Source organism: Schistocerca americana, chromosome 5 (assembly GCF_021461395.2).
Source record: "Schistocerca americana isolate TAMUIC-IGC-003095 chromosome 5, iqSchAmer2.1, whole genome shotgun sequence".
In the NCBI taxonomy this organism is placed as follows: domain Eukaryota; kingdom Metazoa; phylum Arthropoda; class Insecta; order Orthoptera; family Acrididae; genus Schistocerca; species Schistocerca americana.
This window is the reverse complement of record NC_060123.1, coordinates 204,562,003-204,579,183: the sequence shown is the minus strand read 5'-3', so window position 1 is coordinate 204,579,183 and position 17,181 is coordinate 204,562,003. Positions and strand designations below refer to the sequence as shown.

Below are 17,181 nucleotides of genomic sequence, written 5' to 3'. Positions count from 1 at the left end.
TAAAGTTTGGAATTCCATTTCTGCTCTTTGTTGCGTTTCGGCGGTCGCGTCTTTCATGCTAGCCGCCTGCCCCTGAACAATGGGTACCGCGGTGCGCGTTTCCCACTGTTCGACCGATTGTTCCGTATCCAAGTCTACCAAATTTTGGCAATTGTTGCCTTCACTCATTTTAATAATTTTCAATATAACTGACAAATCTCAAATGTAATTAGGATTACTCCCACTACTTATTCTCGCTGACGTAACGGCCTGTACGTAACCAGTACTTTGTTACGAGATTTGCACAATGCCAAATTCGTGTCCAGAACAACCTCAAATCCAAAGATTGTCCTGTCACCAGGTCGCCACGTGTAACCTCCCCCTCACTTACCGACCTTAATGACAGTGAAAAATGAAACCGCGTGTACCTAATGGGAGTTTTGGAAAAGCAATCGTGACCGAAGTTAACCTGTCGGTAAAGAGGGAGGAAAGGGTTACATCTAAATGAAAGGAAATGTGCTAATGAAACTGGTGGAAATTAATTTTGAAAAGGGGTAAAGTTAATAAAGAAGGTAAATGTGCAGCCGTTACGTTAACAATTAAGTAGCGGTAATTAGGTATTTGAGATTTGGGGAAATCACGGTCGCCAGTCCTAAGGACAATTACTATAGTAACTGAAAAAGAAAGATTATTACACATATAATTAGCACTAGAAGCGTGGCAACTGAAGGTTGACACGTGTAGTGTGAAAACTGAAAGTTTGTCAGAAGTAATAAATTTCGCTACACCCTGACTTAATTTAGCAAAAGAATTAATAAAAACGGAAAATCGAAAGTTAATTTAGTGACTGAAGTTAATAGTGAGCTTTCTTTCTGAAGCACATCGAAATTCAGTAAAATACAGTTAGTCTTGGACTACCTCAACAATCGTTTCAAAAGCTACTTGAATCTACGCAATTTAGAAATAAGAGATTTAACTTTGATCTTGAATTAAATGATTCTGAACAATTAACAATAGTAAAATGTAGTACGTACCAAGCTGAGCTGCAGTCACAGGTAAGCTAAAATACGATAACAAAACTCGCACTCTTAATTTGTGCTTGTGTAATCTGAATATTGAAGCCAGCTATGAATACCTTTGAGATTAAAGCAGTGAAATGATGTTACTTTAATGCTGGCGTCTGAATTTCAACGACACTCGGGTTCATTCCGGAAAAGGAAGGGACCCTGCTTGGTAATGCAATTGGGACAATGAGCAACAAAGGTTCATGCTAAGTTGCTGTAATTTTGCGAGGCAAATGGAACAAGATTAAAAGCTGAGGTCTGCCATACAGTTCTAAAACTTTACGTGCTTCCAGTCTTCCTTGTTGGTTGATTGAAGGTTCGAAGCCGTCGATCGAGGAGGTGGCGACAGTCACTCATTGTCGGCCGTCGCTGTTGCAGAAGCTGGATGTTGGCGCGCCTTCTTCTCGACACGGTCACCAGGCGAAACGGGCTCTTGATGTGCGCCAGCTAATGCTTCCCGTCCGCGACACCATGTCAGAAACTATCATCGCGAGTCGAGCGCAATTACATGCTGCCAAACCCCGAAAGCGCGGCAACTCGCGGGAGCGTCGCACAACACACCTGCTCCACTCGCTACTCCCGCCAGACCCTCACTGCTCTGCCCGCGCTCCACGCGGCAGAGTTAACACTACCAAAGATCCTACACACTTTGATTCTTCACACGACCTATCGACGTAATCGTTCGATAGCAGTTTTCCCTAGGCAAGACCCAGCGTAAAAATACAAATACTCTTTACACAACAAACCAATTATACATCAACATAAGTGCATAAATATATATATACAAACAGTAAAACAATTACAATATATAAAGAGACAGAAATGTCATATCTTGAGGTAACAAAACAAGGAAAAAAAAATAATAGTACAATAGATGGAAATAGGAGGATATGCATTTGCGGCGTTACAAACCAACAAGAGAGCATCTAGGTCATTTATTAAATTTTTTAGACATATACTATTTTGCCAAAACCACCCAGACACGCCAATGAATGTATTTTGCACATCATTGAGCTATGCATTGAGGACATGCACATGTAAGTGCTATTATCATTGCCATAGACACATTTTCTGTAAGAATGAATCAATGAAGAAAAATGGGTAAAATCAAATGGATCATGACTGCAAGGACATCCAGGTTCAAGAATAATGTCATCTATATTTCACAATTTTACAGGTGTTGAAGGTTATTTTTAATAGTGGTATTGTGAAATGGAAATATTGGGTAGTAACTAAATTCAGTCACTGTTCTTGTAGGCCTAATAAATTAAGTGATAGAGACCAATGAACTCAAAAGTGTGCTGTACAAACCAATCATCAAACAGCCTTGTTGGATAATACAGCATTACATGTGGCTTCCAATTCATCTCTGTTGCATTGCAGATGTTTAATGAAGATGGTACTGTGGATAGGTTATTCAAAAACTAAATTCCGAGAGAGAGAGAGAGAGAGAGAGAGAGAGAGAGAGAGGGAGGGGGGAGGACTGTGTGTGTGTGTGTGTGTGTGTGTGTGTGTGTGTGTGTGTGTGTAAGTAAGTTAACTAGATAAAGAGACATTAGTGTCACAACGCAAGGAGGATCTCCAAACATGTAGCTCAATGCAGAAGCACGTAGAGGAACTGTGGCTCAAGCTTAGTATTATAGTTGCCAATACTGCATAGGTATATGAGGCGAGACACTTTCCATAGTATACAGTCTCTGTAAAGAAACAGTGGCTATTGCACAAAAAACGCAGGACTATAGGTAGAGAAATGATGAATGAGACAGCTATCAAAAGAGCAATGTATTAATCCTTTGATGACTACTACAGCAGAATCATATTGAAAGACCACTCGTGAAAGCTGACAAAATTTTAGTCATATGTGGAGGCTGTCAGTGGCACCAAGAGAACAGGATTCCAAGCAGAATTTAAGTGAAAACCTTATTATCAGGTCACTTGCTGTTTTAATTTCAACTGCTTCCTTAATATCAGTATCCCAACATCTGGAAATGCATGCCATAATGTCTGTGTTGTATATTCCATAGAATGACAAGTACCAAGGCAATGTTCTGCAATAGGAGATTTGCTTGGCTGTGTAAGTGTGTGTTATGCTTATGGTCAATATACTGGTCCTCCACAGTTGTGATTGTTTGATGAATAAATGTCATGCCATAAGTGCAAGAAATACTATAGACACCTACCTTACGCAACCCATGATCATCTCTTACAGATCCTAATTTCGGCCTTAATATTAGATGGTGGTCGAAAGACACTTGTTACTCCATATTTCCAATCCTGTTGGAAATACTCCCTGTATGAGGCAAAAAAGCCACAGACTTTGGTGCCACTTCGTTATCATCATCATCACGCAGCCAGTTCATGATTAGTGCATAGCACAATGCACATATAACCTGTCCTTCACAGTAACCAGTCTGATGAAAGGTCTTCAAGATGAGCTAGCTTAGCTGACAAACTTTGAGGTTGTTAGATTACAGGGGGCCTGTGAACTGACGTATGTGTTATCCCTTCACACTGCGCCAGAGGGTGATAACTATCAGTCTTCCTGAAAATGGCATGTCCCGAGATACCATCAGCCTTCCTGTTAACTGGCACGTCAAGGAAAGAAAGGCAGCCATACTTTTCCTTTTCCATTGTGAAGTAAATAAGTGAGTATATTGAATTCAGATGTTCTAAGAATAATTTAAATTCTCACTTCATGGGGCCACACAACAAAAGTATCATCAAGATATCAGGAAAAACACACAGTTTTCAGTGACGATGACATAGTACTGGCCATTGAATAAAAAGTAAGTGTAAGTTAACAAGTGTCAAAATAGTTTCATTAATTCAACACGAAACCTAAACTCGGCTAACCATAGTGGATCCAACAGAGGAACATGAGTGAAGAGAGAGACCACATCATAACTTACTAAAATACTGGAGTCATTCAACACAATCCCTGTAATCAGTGTAAGAAATCTGGTGTGTTCTTAATGTGATGCACACACCGACCTGCTAGGGGCTCACAGAATAACAAAGTGTTTCGGTGCACGGTAGGTCAAAGCACTAATGGTGCTAACAATAGGCCTAAGAGGCACGCCTGTGTTGTGAATCTTCAGAAGGCCATACAATATTAGGGGCACAGTAGCATAACAGTAAAACTGTTGATAGTCTGCTGCAGCAAGCAACTTTTTTTCAGGTGGTTGTTTGTCATTCTCTCAATACTCTTTGTTGGATCAGCACTGATTTTACAATACATCGAATCAGATTGTAAACATATATCTTTTGAACATAACCCAGCTTATCTAACACAGCTGTGGCACCGCCATTGCCTGCAGGTAATATAATGATATCAGGGCCCACACTGAGTCACCACAAAGCAGCCCTCTTAGCTGTTGTTTTACTCTTGGATCCATAAAGAATGATCTTGGTTTGTGTGTCTATCATCTTCCTCACCGTTGTGGCCTTTCATATATTGGGCAGACCATAAGGACCATTGGTGTACTGAACATAAATGTCACACACACTTGAAACAGCCAAGCAAATCTCCTATTAGAGGACACTGCCTTGGCACCAGTTATCCTGTGAAATATAACAACATGAAGATTCTGGCATGGACTTTCAGCTTTTAAGGTGGTGTTATTAAGGAAGCAGTTGAAATTAAATTAGTACGTAGTCTTATAAACTGAGATGGATGTTTTTGCTTAAATTCTGCATGGAATCCTGCTTAAGCAATAAGGGGACAGAGTTAAAGTTATCTCACATGTTGGTTAATCAAACAATGGAAACTCCAGGTAGGACTATTATCAATGTAGTAAAAAACAGGTTGCTGCTTACCATAAAGAAAACACATCACGTTGCAGACAGGCACAATTAAAAGTCACTCACATATAGCTTTCAGCCACAACCGTCATCAGTAAAAAACACACACACACACACACACACACACACACACACACACACACAAAAGCACACCTCACGCACACACAACCACCAACTCCCAGCATCTCAGGCTGGTATACAACGTCACGTGGGATGCAAGCAGCAATCTGAAGGGGATGTAGTAGGGGAAAGGATAGTAGTGTACAGGTGGGAAGAGAGATAAATGCTTTTTGATGGAGTGTGCAGGGACTAAACTGCCCACAGGCACAGCATCAGAACATTATGAGGCAGGGAGGTGGGAAAAAAGGAGAGGAGCTGGGAAAGATGGGCGGATGCATTGGCAGAGAGATGCAAATACACAGGGTGAGAGGTGAGAGCCACGCAAAGTGGCCACGCGGTATCAGGCGCCATGTCACGGATTGCGCGGCCCCTCCCGCCAGAGGTTCAGTTCCTCCCTCGGGCGTGCACACGTGTGTGTGTGTGTGTGTGTGTGTGTGTGTGTGTGTGTGTGTGAGTCTTTTGGTCTTAGCATAAGTTAGTTTAAGTAGAGTGTTAGTCTAGGGACCGATGACCTCAGCAGTTTGGTCCCTTAGGAATTCACACACATTTTAACATTTGAGAGATGAGAATGGGGATGAGATGATGGACAGAGGGGGGAGGGGGGTGGGGGGGGGTGACAGTTGGATGGAGGCTGTTAGGAGAGTATGTTACCATAGGCTGAGGCTGGGATAATTACAGGAGTGGAGAATGTGTTGTAATGATAACTCCCATCTGCCCAGTGCAGAAAAGCTGGTAGTGGAGGGAAAGATCCAGATGGCTCAGGTAGTGAAGCAGCAGTTGGAATCAACTGTGTTATGTTCAGCAGACTTTGCTTTTGACCACAATTTGGCAGTGGCCATTCATCCTTGTGGACAGCTGATTGATAGTCACACCAATACAAAAAACTGTGCATTGATTGCAGCAGAGCTGGCAAATGACATGGCTGCTTTCACATGTGACTTAGCCCATGATGGGGTAGGATAAACCTGTGATAGGACTGGAATAGGAAATGCTGGATGGGTGGATCGGGCAGGTTTTGCACCTGGGTCTTCTACAGGGATATGATCATTGTGGCAAGGGGTTGGGATTGGGAGTGGCGTACGGATGGACTAGGATGTTGTGGAGGTTGGGTGGGTGACAGCTTACCACGTTAGGAGGTGCATAGAAATGTGTGCCAGAGATCTTTGTCCATTTACATTAATATCAGGTGTGGGACTTCACATTTAAGTCTGGAGCTTGTAAATGCCAATTCAGAATTGGGACATATAGATGTCTCCAACATTTTGCCTCACTCTATGACATAAATATGAAACACTGGAAGACAAGCTGATCAAATATGGATGAGTATGATGCACAGCGTTAACTAGGCCATAGGCATGAATGTCTTTGGACGTATAGTGAATATTTCGACTAATATATATTGGAAAACATGATACCTATCTATTACTGTGCATTTGTTTATCGAGACAGGGCACTGTGAAGTATGGTATTTGTGATAAATCATTTTCTCGAGAAGAAAAATTTGGGGAATTTGTAAAAACTACACTGAAAAACTTTATTTAGCTTGAGAGTAAATCTCCAGCATTTTAATAATATTTCATTTCTCACTTACCGAGGTGTTAATAAATGCAGGGCATTGCAATTCTTTCAGCATTATGCATGCCTTACACTTGTTTTGGACACAGCCCTGTCGCACATTGTTGATGACAATTATTTGAAAAATGGGGTCAAAGTGGTTTATTTCAGAGCTTCTGCTGCCTGAGATAGAGTCCATTTCATGAAGAAAACTGATGATGTGAATTCAGTACAGACAAACTTGAACCATGAAATCAAGATTAGATGGAACAGCTTGTTTAGAGTACAACAGTCTGTGGTTGGACAGTATAATAAAATCATGGAAATGCTTCTTGAAAAAGGCGTATTATGGAAAGGTAACTGCTTATGACAACAACACTCCAAAAGAACTCATTACATTTTTAGAGCCTTTGAAAGATGCAACAGAAGTGCTCCAAAGTGAGAATTATCCAACAATTCAATTTATTTTATTATGAATGCACAAAGCAATGCCATTGTAATGCAGTGCCCAAAGATAAAGAGGTACCTTCAGATTACTGTAGATCCAGTTTTCTTGTTTAATATATGCTGTGTAATCAGCAAATGAAGATTGCAATTAATTGCAGAATGCTATTTGCAGTGTCACCGGTATTTTGGCAGTATGGTACAGCTGTTGTGTTATCGTCTTTTAACTGTGGATACTACAAGCACTGGAATAGCACTATCTCCATCTCATTCAGGAGAAAGTTGACATTTGGCCATTGTAAAGAATAGTAACATTTGTGTAATCACCCTTACAGTTACTAAATATGACATCTGTGTTGATAGAGAAGAGACTTTCATTACTGTTCATCAAATCTGTAATAAAATTTAGGTTCCAGGTAAGCTGGAACAAAATTACAATAACTTACTTTCTCCCAAAATTTGAGGGAGTAATGTGCAAAGGCAAACACGTCCATTAAATGCAGTTCTATGTCTACATCTACATACAAGTCATCATATGGTGTGTGGCAGAGGGTACCTTGTACCACAACTAGTAGTTTCCTTTTCTGTTCTACTCACAGATAGAGCAAGGGAAAAACAACTGTCTGTCTGCCCCCGTATGAGCCCTGATTTCTCGTATCTTATCTTCATGGTCCCTATGTGAAATGTATGTTAATGGCAGTAGGATCATTCTGTGGTCAGCTTAAAATGCTGGTTCTTTAAACTTTCTCTGTAGTGTTCTTTGAAATGAATGTCTTCTTCCCTCCAAGCATTTCCGTGAGCTCCTGAAGCATATCTGTAACACTTTCATGGTGACTGAACATACTGCTAACAAATCTAGCAGCTCACCTCTGAATTGCTTTGATTTCTTCTTTAAACCCTGTTGTGTACTCAAGAATATGTTATGCTAGTGTACTGTATGTGGACTCCTTTACAGATGAACCACACATTCCTAAAATTCTCCCAATAAACTGAAGTTGGCCATTCGCCTTCCCTACCACTACAATCCTCACTTGCTTATTCTGTTTCACATCGCTTCAAGTCATCATGCCCAGACATTTAAACGACATGACTGTGTAAAGCGGGACAGTACTGATGCTGTATCCAAACATTATGGGTTTGTTTTTCCTACTCATCCACATTAACTTACATTTTTCTACATGCATTTGTTGTTAATAAGAACAGTGTTATGTTCTAACTAAACTCATGTCGGTGTAAATCCATCAACTGGTGGGAGTATGACACAACCAAAGACAGCCTGCAGACACACCAAGCTACCACTATAACCATTGCAACAGCAGTGGGGCGAGTGCACCAGACCAGTTGGTCTTTACCTTCCCTGTGGCATCTTGTTCTACCCAAGGTTGCCCCACGTTGAGCAATTGTACTTGCGCAGTGCACTTGAGGAAGTACAAGTGAGCAAAATGCCCAACTTGCAGACCTTTAGAATGTATTACAACCATTATGTACCACTCCCATAGGGATCACAAAGAGAAGATTAGCCTAATTGTAGCACATAAAGTGGCATTTTGGCAATCATTCTTCCCATGCTGCATATCTGAATAAACAGGAATAAGCCAAAAAACTTGTGGAGTAGGACGTGCAGTCTTCCATGCACGTCACAGTGGTTTGCAGAGTATAGATGTAGATGCAATCATGTCTTCTTCTGAAGTACATAGAACCTAGTTACAAGGGTGAGTCAAATGAAAACCTTAAATTTCTAACAACAAATCAAAATTTTGCTCTGTTATCCTGTAAGTTGGTAAGCGTGCCACAAACAGTGTGCAGAATGGCCTGTAGCTGGCAGCATAGTGCAGATGCACACATACCATCGCAGTATCAGTATAAAGATGGCCGCCCCACTTGCAACTTGCACCAGAGAAGAATAGCGTTCTGTTATTGGGGTTTTACATAGTGAAGGTGTGAAAGCTATTGAAATTCATTGATGAATGAAGGTTCGATATGGTGATGCATGTTTGCCACAGCATCAAGTCTATGAATGGAGTAGGAAGTTCGCAAATGGAATGACTTCAGTGGAAGATGCTCCTCGTCCAGGTCAGGCACAATGAGTTGTGACTCCACAGAACGTTGCAGCACTTGAAGCCATAGTGATGGAAAACTGCTGAATGACACTGAATGACATTGCAGCATGTTTACAGATTATCATGGGTCAACACACCACATTGTGCATGATGTGCTCCAGTTTTACAAAGTGTCTGCAAGATGGGTGCCATGGCAGCTGATTCCTGAAATGAGAGAACTACGCATTGATTCTTGTGAAGAACTTCTTTGGCGCTTTGAACAAGAAGGTGATGACTTCCTTGCAAGAATCGTTACTGGGGACAAAACCTGGGTTCACTTCCACCAACTGGAAGTGAAGAAAACGAGCAAGGAATGGCGCCATTCCTTATCACCAAAACCAAAGAAGTTTCGAACAGAACCATCAGCAGGGAAGGGTAGCTGACTCTCTTTTGGGACAAAAAAGGCGTCATTTTGGAGCATTACTTGCCTAGAGGGACCACTGTCACCAGTGCATCGTAGATAGATCTCCTAAAAAATCATCTGCAGCCTGCAATTAAATCAGAGTGGCATGGATTGCTGTCATCAGGTGTCCTTTTGCAACATGACAATGCAAGGCCTCACACTGCCCGTACAACAGTTGCAACAATTGCAGACCTGCATTTTGAGTGTCTTCCTCATCCACCATACTCACCAGACCTTGCCCCAAGTGATTTCTGTATGTTTGGACCACTCAAAGACGCAATGGGAGGAAAGAAGTTCCGTTCTGATGAAGAGGTACGCCACGCGGTGCATGAGTGGTTGTACAGACTACCAAAAGAATTTTTTTCTAAAAGAATTTATGCACTTTGTAAGCGCTGGAGGACTTGCATTGAGCGTGGGGGAGATTATGTTGAAAAGTGATACAGCTTTGTACCATGTCTGCACAATAAATAATATTTTAAAAAATATTTAAAGTTTTCATTTGACTCTCCCTCATACATACTACAGTAGCCATGTGAAATAACTGCCATTCTACTGCAAATATCAACTGCCATGTTTCAAGAAAGAATGGAAAAAGAGGTAAATCTATTGGCATAATCTTAATACTGATTTCAGTGAGTTGACTCCAACAGCTCCCTGCCTAGTCTGAAATTGTGCCTAGCTAAGCTTCTGGGAAGAATGTCCATAGAGGAGTGTAATCTGTGGGGTGAGCAATGGCTCAGTGGCTTTAGGGGAGGAGGGGGGGGGGTCATTTTAATAAATTAAGGTTCCATGCATTTTTGTGCAAAGTCAGTTATAATTTACCATCACCATAAAGTACTGAAATAGAATGATGAACCATCTCTATAAATTTATGAGCAATTAAAAATGCCCTCCCAGAATGTCTTTGAAGTTACTTGGGCAATTTTTTAAGGTTGTTGTGGTAGATCTCATCTATACAGTGTAGCAAACGGCAGCCAGCTTAGTCTCTGAGATTAACACCTGTCGAATTATTGTGACCTAAGGTGTTAAAGAGCTGCAACAATTCACAGTTTTCATTCTAGTCTCAGAGAAGGCAGGCTAGCGAATGCACCACATCACTTGCTGTACACAGCAGCCTTCCTCTGCTGTTCCGGCAGGGTCAGCATCCTGGTACTGGTTCCTGTAAGTCTGTCACACTATCCAACCATTCTGGCTATCTTCAGTCTTCTCACAAAGGTATCTTTGACAGAATCAGTTTCATCTCCCAGCACCCAATGAGAAACATTCTGATTGGTGGCTTTTGGCATTGGTACTTTCCTTTAATAAATTAATCCCTTCTGTGATTCACATTCTTACAAAAAATTAGTAAGTTATTTATTTAATCAAATCAATAAAAATTATAATCATATGTACGTAGTGTAGAGGTTTAATACAATAGAAAGGTTTGCAGTTTAAATTCACGTCCTAGAGTTTCCACCAGTTGCAAGTTTCTTGTTGCTTTGAGTGAAGCTCACCTCACTGTTTCTGTATATGTTGAACAAAAAACTAAACACAGGCATCTTGGTACCCCTTAGTGATGGTGCACAATAATATTTAAGGAATATTTTTGAAAAATTTGAACATCTCCTTGTAGCAGAAGTGTTATGTGCTTTTATGCTCACAAAATTTATCGGTACACTTCCAAATGGCCTAACTGTGTGAAAATACAGACACCTTTACTCTGAAGATTATCTATGGATGAATTGCTGCAATAGCAGATGAACAGAAAAGTTGGGCATTTCAGATTTTGCATCATTTATTTCTTAACTTAAGGAAAACTGCAAACAGTTAAGAATAGCAGCAAGCATTCAAAATAAGGCTAGACATACTGCTCAGTAACTCATTTGCAGACAGCCTTCTAACCTTGTTGCACAAGAAATTATTTGACACTTGAGAAACCCTTTGATATTTTACTAAGCAGGACATTGAAATCTTTGTCAGTGTCACACTGTGTACATACTGTACATGTTGAAGGTAAATAATGCATGTTTCTCTCATGACGAAACACTCAGGTGATCACTGTCTAAGGACAAATTGCATGTGAATCTACTAAACATGTCTCATTAGTAAAAAAGTCATTATTGAAGATCACAATGAATGCTGATGTGACAGAAATTTCAGAACATATCATTAACTGTATGACATAATAAGATGCTCTGCACCACAGAAACCCTCTAAAGATTGCCTGGATAAGGGTGGTTCCTATCCCTCACAAGCAAAATAGTAAATCATATAATTTCCAATCCATCAAACAGTGGACTACGATGAGTGTTTCTAAAACCATCCATATCACTATTAACAAATTTGTTGGTTTCTTTAGTACATTGTGGAATAAATGCAGAACAGCAGCTGTTATGATCTGGTAGTGAGGAAGCAACAGTTAATGAGTATATGAATTGGAAGCTGCACATCACTTTTGGCATAGAAAAATTGTATGCAGAATTGCCAATAAACATGTAATTCTTAGAGAAAAGTACAATTTTAACACTTCTATGGTTTTCCATTTACAATAATAAACTTATAGAGATTTTTCCAAGTTATTAATTAATGATCTGAATATTTTTTGCTGTTGCTATATTTAGTTTTTTTTTTTTTGACAGTGGTAAAACCCAGACAAGAGCCACTACTTGAAGTTCTCCAGAAATATTCAGCACAGGACAAGTTAGACCATTTGAGTAGCTCATCATCTGGTAGTGGGTAAAAATATCTGAGCAGTTTGACAGACTAGACAGTATTTGGCACACACATCTGAAGTAGTCAAAGAATTATCACGTAATTCAAGTAAAGATGTTGTTACTTGCCAAGATATAATAGATATAGCCACAGCTAATCTATACAAAAGAGAGAGAGAGAACTAGAAGACATCATGCAATGTAACGGAAAAGGTAGATGATAGCAAAAGAAAACTGCTACTTTTGTTGTAACTTTAAGTATGCCAGTGTTACCTAAATATGTTAAGAATGGTTCCATTGAATTGGAGGTAAGGCCTTTTATTCAAGTACTTTAAGGTTCATGAAATGCTAGAGATTTGGCCATACTACATTAGGAAGTTGATGTAACATGCATGAGATGTATCAAGCAGCCGAGAACCAAGAGACGAAAATACAAGAAATGGAAGTAACAAAATGTGTGTTGTATGCTGGATTGAAGAAGATATTTAAGGCATTCAGCTACTTAGCTTTGGTAAATAATTTGCATTCACAGTCATTAAGCAAGCTGTTATCAGGAGTGTTCAATTAAGAGACATCTAAAGGAACACCAACACCTGCACATGCAAAAGTGTTCAGTCAATGAGAGTGGTGTTGTCTGTGTTCCTTTATGTTCATCAGAGTAGCAGTGTGTGAGATGGCCTTGAGCTGCTCCTCTGCTAGCTCGAGTGCAGCCAGTGTGTCCTTGAAGCCTTGTAGGAGATACACGTTCCAGCATGGAGTGTGTTGGAAGCTGTGCAGCTGACAGCACAAAGCTTGTGAGCAGATAACAGTTCTTATGCTGTCATGATACACATCTTAAGTGTATTGACAAACCTAATATCATCATACAGTTCCCCAGATGGGCAGCCGTGTGATGTGATGTCTCATATTGTGCTGTAGGAGTGAAGCATGTTAGATGACTTGTGAGAGGTGGAAGTGACAAAGCAAGTCTATTCCCATTACCAGTTCCATGATGTTAGTAACATGAAGTTCTGTGTGAGTTGGTACTTAGGTGATATTTGTATGGTGGATCCATGCATCTTGATCTTTGAATTGTTTGCTCCATGAACTTGTAATATTGATGTTTTGTCAAATGTCGGTTTGCTCTCTAGTGGTATTGATTAATGTCAGTTCCAGTGTCCTCCAGAAAGCGCATTTTCAAATTACAATTGAAGATGAACAGTCAGCCACCCAGGTGTGCGGTTGGGGGGCGTGCACTTGAGTCCTGTGTAGTGTCTGTCTGCGTCTTTGCTTCTCTGTACAGGCTAGTGTACCTTTGGCAGCCCATGTTTGAAGTCTGGGAATCCATAAGGGGAGCAGAAGTTGCTTGCAGTTTCTCCAGACTGTGCATGGTACCAGCAGGGCTGTGATCATGAGTCAGTGGTGGTGGTGCTCATCATAGTGTTGCCTGCAGCAGAAGTGGTACTGTGTGCAGTATGTTGAGTCAGAGTGCTGACGTCACTGTCAGGGGGGCTGTCGTCAGCTCTGCTCAGGGTGGTGGGCACCTGAGGTGGGTGACCTTGTGCTGATGTGCTGCAAAGGTGCAGTGCCTTTGTAATTTTCTATAATACCTATCTTGTAGTAGCGTAAACGCCTGTCCATTAAAGTGAAACATCTCGCAGAAGATTAGGCTTCACGTGACGTCATTCATAGTTGTACTTGTGGTGGGAGTTTAATGATCCAGATAGTCAGCAGGTCAGCATCCAAACATGAGGTCAGTGTCCAGTGTAGATCAAAGTCATTACAAAAAGTGAGATGGCATTCTATAACCCAGTTGTTCATCATAGGTAGCCTGCTTTAACTGTTGCTCAGATGTCCTGGAGAGCAAGTGAAGCAGTGCTGGTTTGGCTGCATCATACTTGTTGTGGGGAAGTGTTGCCAAGATGTTGTCACTGATTAAGTCTGACTGTTCTGTCTTCACATTCATTGGTAGCCAACCATAGAGTAGGCTGCTCAAGTCTGAACGGAAGCGCTTTTGATTGTGGGTTGAGCTTGTAAGGTAAATAAAGGCTATTACATGGCATGTCTATGATCAGCCAAGCTGGTATTGCTGAATAGTATTCAAATGTTTGAATGAGAATGAGCAGAATGAGCAAATGTCCATTCTCACAATGCAGCAAAGGTGACTTGTGAAATGTTTCACCATTTGAACTAAGATGTATTTGTTTTTTATTTTGTGCACACTGTTGTGTATTCATTGTAGACTCTTGTTCAAAGTCCAATAACAAGTTGTTTGTTGACCGCATTTCTCATAACATAGTAAGTGTTGTGTTGATTGGCAACATTCCACATGTAGCTGAAGTATACTAATGTTTTATCACTGGTTCCTCACAATGATTATGCTGTTCATACACTTACACGTATTAATTCCAGATGGCTGCATTGTAAATGCTTAGTAGGCTGATCATCACGATAACTTGCATGACGCATTTTGTCATTTATACAGGGTCATCACTGTAGTAGAATTCCCTACTGGGTGATAGGAAGCATACTGATAACATAATCAGAACAGCTGGACTTAAAAATGATTTATTTATTAAACACAATACATGCACACATCTGCATTCTAAGACAGAGTAGAGGGCACTGAAGTCTTTTCTATGTCCAAAGATAAACCTCCCTTCACTTACCTAGGTTCAGTATCATTTTCTAGATGTATTTCTTAAATAGTTAATTAACTAAACAAACATTGTTTTTGCCTTGTTCCACAAGCATGGTGTTGGGGGGGGGAGCATAAATTTCCTGGACATTAGCTTAAAGACAGTAACCATAAATATTTAAAATTTACCGAAAAGACTGTTTCACTCACACATTCATCCTGGCTTCCCCCCCATCATCCTACAACTTACAAACATGCAGCAATCCACCATATGATCCACTTCTATCCCTATGTCCCAAGAAGACTTTGACCAGAAACTTAACACAGTAAAAACAGTAGCCGCAAATAGTGAATTTAGCCCCAACATCACTGATAAAATTTTAGGTAAAAAGATGAAGAAGCAAGCCAGGTTTCTACTGTCCCCAATGAAAAACAGAGACAAACTGGAAAAGAAATGGTGCAGATTACCTGTTATAGGGAAAACATCAAATAGCATAAGTAACATTAATAACAAAATTGTGAAACAAGGCAAAAAACAATGTTTGTTTAGCTAATTCACAATGTTTCATCAAGAACCCACAGTTGCTTTAATTAAAATAGTTAATTATTGCAATATTAAATCATAACTAATAAATTAGCCCACTTATGTGTATTTATTGATTATAATAATTGTTTTTCGTACAGAAACTCTGCTAAAAGTTTAATACACAATTTTGAGGGGTGAATGTAACAGAATTTGGGATTGTTAGTTAATTCAATGTATAAATTAATAATCCTACATGGTAATAAACATGATATGAATATAATCTGTCCTTCAAAATGCCATAGCAGTACTGAGTAAAATGCTGGGCAAGAAAACTCTCAGCATTTACAAGACAATAATTGAAAATCGTTTCTGATATTTCACATACGAAATAATATGATGCCTTCATACGTGGCCAACAAATGCAGTGATGATTCCATAGTATGTGATTCACTGAATCTACAGCACATAAATACATTGAGCTATAAAGATGATTCATTTAGAGCATGTTAGAAATCACTGTGCCTATCTAGTATCACCCCTGTGTGCACCATATGTGTCATAAGATCCTAAAGTAGTGTCACTGCAACTGATATCCAAGAATTAGTGATGATCTGTGTATTTTTGAAGAGTGCTTTGTTGTTTAAGGTCTGTCTTTTATCATTACATTCCAGAAACACCTAAAGTGCCAAGTTTTATGCGGCCTGAAATACTTATGTGTACTTTTTTCTGCTTAGGTTCCAGGTGGTCCTCATAAGAAGGAACTGCTTGAAAATTTAGACAAGGTACCAACCTATGTGCAGCAGCTTCAGTTCACGGTGAAAAACCCAACTGTGGGCAAAGCTGCTACGTTCACAAAGGTTGATAATGTTATCCAAGAAACAAAAAGTCTTATGGACTGCATTTCTAAAGTGGTGACAACTTGCTTTGTTTGTGCCACAAAGGTAAACTACCTATGTTTCACCCTATTTCAGTTTTATTAATCTTGTAATTTCTGTAGCATATTACTTTTGGATTTAATGACAATATTTAACTTGGTCTGAGATAATCAGTATTTGTTCTTTGACAGTGAATGTGGGTTGCCAAATTGCTCGAAGTTTGAGTGTGCTGTACAGTTTTTTTGATGTGAATAACAGATAGGATATATATATGCCCTACTCAGAAATTAAGGAGATCATCTGATTTTTTTTCTTTTCCTGAGAATACAGGCTGCATTATTTGTTAGACAGTTAAAGAATTATGTTGTTGTTACCTACAACTGTAACTATATGAGTCACTGAGTTAATACAAAAGTTTGTTGCTCTGTTTGTCATCAGTTCCCTCAGCATCTTTCATTATGCAGTGACACAAACTGTTCAATCCATCAACAATATACTATTCCTAAACTTACCATTCTCAGTGTTGATATTGGAGTGTTTTACATACCAACCTTTTCTCTGGGTAATAAGTTGACAATGCCATTTAGACTGACACATTTGCGCATGATGTACAGTTTCTTCTACATGCTGTTGTTTTCTAAAGTTTTCTTTCTTGCTCTGTTCCTTAAAGTTACACCACTCAGGGAATGTAATAATCTCACCTGTGCAGTTCATTCTGGCTTAGTTATTTTTGCAAAGAGTCTAATTTTTCTCCCATATAGATCAACCATTTTTGTTATCACAATGTGAAATCTGATTACTTTCTATGTTAAGGAGTAGGAAAGGAATTGGTAGTAATCAAGAAATCCAATTTTAAGATATATTAAGCAGCTACAGAAGAAGTGCGTGAGTTGAAGTAAAAAGTGTTTTCAAACTGCCTATTGGCTCCTGTCTCGTTAAAAAGTGTTTTCTACGAAAAGCATTTGATGGAACAAAGATTCAAAAAAGAAAATGAGTCATTTGAAAGTTA

At 39.7% G+C, this 17,181-nt stretch overlaps 1 protein-coding gene across 1 annotated transcript in view; it reads left to right on the top strand.

Annotated features, from left to right (window-relative positions):
* The window catches only part of LOC124616098 (alpha-catulin), a 185,853-nt gene that overhangs the window by 146,496 nt on the left and 22,176 nt on the right, over positions 1–17,181 (top strand). The window contains exon 9 of the mRNA XM_047144355.1: positions 16,032–16,238. Coding sequence (XP_047000311.1) covers positions 16,032–16,238 — 207 coding nt within the window. The remainder of the gene's footprint in view (positions 1–16,031; positions 16,239–17,181) is intronic.